Raw genomic sequence first — 5560 nt, forward strand, 5'->3', positions numbered from 1 at the left:
GGGAAAATTATTTTGCACAGGCAAAAGGGTTTTCTTGTTAAAATGTGCTATCTAGCCTCTATTACACCATCTTATATAAACACGGTGGTGCTTTTTAACAAGTCAATTCACACTCTTCCAGACCACTCACAGGCTAGAAAGCAATTCCACTTGAATTGAAACTGTGCCATTAAATTGAAAAACTTTGCTAGGATTAAGCTGATTATAGGCTATGTGTGGCACAATTAACCTTCAACTAAACTAAAGCCTATCCACAAAGACTTCAGGGGAGATAGTTTATTTTTTTCAACACATATCTCAGCTTCCATGATATCAGCTTCCAACGTTTCCAAGTTAACCAAAAGGACAACACACAGCATACAGCAACTATCGCCACTGACACCCAAATGGCCATCTACAATAGGAGCCTTGTGACGTTACGCAAGGTCAGTTATCAGTCCCCAACCTCAGATACCCACCATTTTGGAGCTCTGGACTTCCAGGTGAAGCTGAAAAATTCACCAATTGGTGTCGGCAGTGATGTCGGCATCCCACACGCCGCAGCTTAGTTAAACTGTATCACCTGGAAGCCCCTGAGGCAGCGGAAGGCCTTTGTGTCCAGGTGTCCCAGGTCTATGAGATTGTGCTCCAGCTGCACCCGCACAAGGCCACTGAGGCCCAAGTCTGGGCCCCCCCAGCAGAAGGCGTCCCGGGGCACTGAGCGGATCTTGTTGTGGGTTGCCGCAACAGTGTGGAGCCCCCAGGGCAGCTGTCTGGGCACCTGACGCAGGGCATTGTGACTCAGGTCCAACTGGTGTAGGTCGAGAAGTGCCCTCAAGGCCCCCGGGGCCACCCTGGAAATCCTGTTCCTGGCCAAGCCCAGGTGCTCCAGATGGGGGAGGCGGAGGAAGGCGGATTTGCCCACGGAGGAGATGAGGTTGCCTTCCAGGTTGAGGGTTTTGAGGGATGAAGGGAGGTGACGCGGCACATGTTTGAGCCGGTTGCCTTCTAAGTTAAGGCTCTCCAGGTGGGTGGTGTTGACGAGGGACTCCGCCGGCAGGCCGCGCTCAGTCAGCCGGTTTCCGCTCAGATCCAGGATTGTCAGCTCCGAGGTCCCCACGAAGGCCTCGCCCGGGAACTCCCGGATGAGGTTGCCACGAAGGTACAACTCCCTGAGGGAGAGCGGCAGGCCAAGAGGAACAGAGGCTAGCCTGTTGTGGTCCAGACTGAGCGTGCGCAGGCTGCCCAGAGGCAAGAGCACACCGGCGGGCAGGGGGTTGCTCCCAATCCCCAGGCTGTTGTTGCTGAGGCTGAGGACCAGCAGGCCGGGGCAGCGGGCCCACGCTGCCTCCGACATTACACTTAGCCGGTTGTTGTCCAGGCGCAGCTCCTCCAGGGAGACGGGGAGGTCCGCGGGCACGCTCTCCAGAAGATTCCGGTCTAGGTAAAGGCGCCTCAGGGCTGGGATGCCTTCGAGAGCCCCCTCGATGGAGCCATCCGTCAGCTGGTTGTTGCTAAGCACCAGGAACTCCATGAACAGGTACTCATTGAGCAGGTCCAGCTGGATGGAGTTTATGTGGTTGTTCATGAGGAGGACGTAGCGGGAGTTGTAGGGGATACCGTATGGAACCTTCTCCACCCCCTTGTCGGAACACTGGACCACTCTGGGAAAGAAGATAGACAATAAAAACATTGGAATAATGAAAGTGAGCCTAGCATTGCTCTCAGAAACATTATACACACAACAATGTCCAAAATGGTTTGGGTGAATAAAAATGACTTTGGCAGTATGGAAATAACTGGAGAAGAAACATAAAAAGGACAACATAATGACGAAATGTTAGCAATTCCAACTGGCTGATTTAGTTAAACATCTTACCGTCCGTAACAGGCACACTCTGGAGGACAGTAGTTGTCTTTGAAGTAAGGAAAGTGGGCTGATTCAGTACCCTTCTTTTTCATAATCTTATGTTTGTTCACTTTGGTTTCGTTTTTCAGATGATTGCCATTTTTCTTATGTTGTTTTCTGGTCTTTCTATTGATGCCCTCAGTGGTCTGTTTCAGCGTTGTTGTATATTTAAGTACGGTTGTTTTGGCTGTAGATTGTGTACGTTTGGCTTTGGCGGTAAGTTGTTTATGTGGTGTTTTAGGTGTGGTTTGTGGTTTTAGGGTGGGTTTAGTCTGTTCTATCACCTTGGGTTTGATTGTAGGTTTGCTGGTCTCTTTATATTGTAGCTCAATGACTGTAAGTGTAGCTGATTTTGCACTCAGGGAAGGCGTTGTTGTGTTTCTTGGTGTAGGTTCTACTTTATTGGCTGTGGTTTTAACCCTTTGTAGTTTGGGTATAGCTTTTTGTGGTTTGGCTGTAGTCTTCAGCTGCGTGAACGTATTTGCTGTTTCTTTGACCGAGGCAACAATGGCCCCGGCCTGTTTGTGGTTTCTGGAAACACTGACAGTTGGTTCAACGCTGACCTTCATCGCCAGGGAAACTAATTGGTCCTCTTCCCTGAGGTGGCTCTGAGAGCTGTCAGTCGCGCTATGAACCATGACGAGCTCACTTTCCACCAACATCTCTGTCCCTAGAGCCACGCCTTGGCTACGACTGCTAGTTTGAGTGACAGTCTGAGTGACAGACATTGGAAGTTGAGGTGGGTTGACAGATGTAACTGGGGTAAGGTCATGTGGAGTTGGGTTGACAGATGTAACTGGGGTAAGGTCATGTGGAGTTGGGTTGACAGATGTGACTGGGGTAAGGTCATGTGGAGTTGGGTTGACAGATGTGACTGGGGTAAGGTCATGTTGAGTTGGGTTGACAGATGTAACTGGGGTAAGGTCATGTTGAGTTGGGTTAACAGATGTGACTGGGGTAAGGTCGTGTTGAGTTGGGTTGACAGATGTAACTGGGGTAAGGTCATGTTGAGTTGGGTTGACAGATGTAACTGGGGTACGGTCATGTTGAGTTGGGTTGACAGATGTAACTGGGGTAAGGTCGTGTTGAGTTGCAGGTGAAAGGGCTACATTGTCAAAGGGGACGTACAAAGACGCAGAGGGAGGGGCAATGGGTTCAATGCTAGCTTGATTTACAGACAGTTTCTCATCTTCTCCGTCTGTTTTCTTTTCCACAGACTCTCTCCCCTCATGCTCTGTTCCAAACCCTCCTTCATGTTTCTCCTTACCGTTATGTTTTGCCTCTCCTCTCTCATCCTTTTCATGTTTCTCAGTAATCCTCCCCTCTCTGTAATCAAGCCCTCCAACCAGCATTCTTTTCTCTTCTTCCTCTATCCCATGGTATTTGTCATGGCCGCCAGGCTTTACTCCCTCCTCCTCCTCTATTGTCCAAGTCTCTGAGTCCGTCTCTGCAATCGGTCCCTTTTCACTCCAGCCCCCTCCCTCCCTCGACTCTTCAGGCTGGGTTGCTGCGGGTTCTTTCCCCTGGTGTACCTCTTCTTCATCTGCTGTTTGGGTCTCCCTCTGCCTCTCGGGTTTCCAGTCTGACCAGTGATCTGTGTTGCCGCGTGGTTCTTCTATGGAGGTGGTGTCCACTCCTAGACATACAGCCATAATGTTCATATTGACACACTCAGAATTTGGCATTGCAAAAAGCATAGTCCATATCGAGCGAGATTTTACAAAATGTGCAGTTTTAGATTTTAATGAAGGAATAGAATAGCATAAAAAGAAAATAACGACAATGTTTACAGTAACTCATTCAACATCTGGAAATCTTCTGCTGTTTCATAAACACTAGGAAGGCCAAGTGAGTCATTTTGACCGTAAAATAATTTACAATGTTTAGTCGTGTCTCCCTCTGTCCTTGACAGTTCCTGGATATTTATTTAACACACACATTCTGTTGGAATACAAAATTGTATAAATTGTGTTGTGAGACGTTTTTAAGAAAACATCATTATTTTCTCTGGGCACCGATGGGTTTGGACGGATTCAAAATAAGTTCACTCCTCATTGGAAAGAAAGGGGATTCAGCAAGTCTTGGCCTTTCTTCTGGTTGGCTCGATAAGTATGGGACTTGTTGACAGACCTAGTGATTTAGAACAAGAAACTTAATTTGTGTGTACTTATTTATTCTGTTACGTGCATTAACGCCGGGTGAATGATGAACTTTCCATTTTGATCAGAATTTGATTTGAAATCTAGCTGCAGAACGAGGATTTCACGTTCGCACATGTAAAATAACTGTGTAGTTCCTGTGGGTTTTGAAAGATGTCCCATTTCAAAGAGACTTACTGGACAGAAGTACAAATGACTGAAGAGGAACCACGAGGACCCAGAGGAGCAGAGAGAGTGCCTCCATTATCGCCTAACAAAAAGAACAATAGAAAACCTAAGATAACATTACAAAACATTAGAAAATCATTAGACAAGGAGTCCAACAACTTAAGTGGCATCATTATGTGTTACAACATTGACCCTGTCTGTATTTTCTTTGTTTTCTTGGAAATCAGAGGACTTTAGAAATCCCATTGGCGTTAGAGAGTCAAAAAAAAACAATCCTTTCTGCCAAGTCTGCATTGCAAGAGCCAAAGGTGACAACAGAATGTCCAGCACAGTTGAATAGAGCAGGTACATATTACCATGGATATTTATTTCTATGTGACGGATTTATAGGTGTCAGTCTTGCTTACCTGCTGTGCCCTTAGATGTCAGCGCTGGAATCTGTGTCTCTCAATACAAGGAGAAGATCTTCAATCTAACCCAGAGCTAAGGTGACTTGAATGACCTATTTAAGAGTCCCTTATCCGTAAGGGCTTTTCACATGCACACTCTGGGATGAGAGCTGACGGCGGTTGACGACTCTTTAAATGCCCGTATCTCAAAGGGGAATGTTCACACTGACCCTCCAGGACATTGGAATCTGGGAAGATCAATAGCGAGAAAACTGGGAAACGGGAGATGAAGGGGTAAATGTATGGCCATGGGGTCAAAGGGGAGCCGTTTTTTTTAGGGTGGCTACTGTTTGCCCCAATTCTCGTGCGGTCCGGTAGGTGACGGTGTGGTGACAAGTGATTTTGGGGGAAGCACCTGACTGTTGACTCTCTGGTTATAGTACATTGGGTTACAGTGTTGTTTTGTTCCAGAATGTTCTGAGAAGTCAAATGTAGGGCCTGGCCTAGTCTACACAGTTTGTTGTGTGTTGGACTGTGATATTTAGTCAGAATTAACACAGTATCTTTTCAATCTACTAAACCTTTTGAATCACATATAAAATGTCCTAAGTAATGACTAGGGATTGGCACATATCTCGCATGGGCTTTTGGCTGCCATGTTTTTGGAAAAGACTCGTCAAAACCATTATTTTCCCTTGAATGCAGATATATTCTTGTGGGGTATTGTGTGAAAACACATTTTCAGGTAAAATGATGTTCATAATGTTATCATGTTTCACACGCACATAAACACACAGACATACACACACACACACCCAAACTCCAACTCATTACATATAGTTGTGACCTCATTACATCACTTCCTTGTAAATGAGTGTTAATAGACTACTTTATACAGGATTGTGTTCAGTAGTCTAATCGCCTGGGTCCCCTCTGGTAGAAACACCGGTGACCTG

The 5560-nt window shown here is 46.5% G+C and overlaps 1 protein-coding gene across 1 annotated transcript; it reads right to left on the reverse strand.

The window, feature by feature from the left end:
* Positions 1-544: 544 nt before the first annotated feature.
* LOC109614953 (extracellular matrix protein 2) lies at positions 545-3540 on the reverse strand. Its single transcript, XM_020042672.2, has 2 exons — positions 1859-3540; positions 545-1643 (listed from the first exon to the last, which is right to left on the reverse strand). Exons 1-2 carry the CDS (start codon positions 3538-3540, stop codon positions 545-547), a joined length of 2781 nt encoding a protein of 926 aa, XP_019898231.2.
* Between the last annotated feature and the right edge of the window lie 2020 nt (positions 3541-5560).

This window comes from Esox lucius, chromosome 23, assembly GCF_011004845.1.
Source record: "Esox lucius isolate fEsoLuc1 chromosome 23, fEsoLuc1.pri, whole genome shotgun sequence".
Taxonomy (NCBI): Eukaryota; Metazoa; Chordata; class Actinopteri; order Esociformes; family Esocidae; genus Esox; species Esox lucius.

What these genes read in the sequence shown, in the direction of transcription:
- LOC109614953 (XM_020042672.2), bottom strand. Translation starts at nt 3,540, where the DNA reads ATGGCTGTATGTCTAGGAGTGGACACCACCTCCATAGAAGAACCACGC. An exon ending in GAGTGTGCCTGTTACGGACG is followed by an intron (nt 1,644 to 1,858) that starts GTAAGATGTTTA and finishes CTTCTTTCCCAG; the next exon opens with AGTGGTCCAGTGTTCCGACA.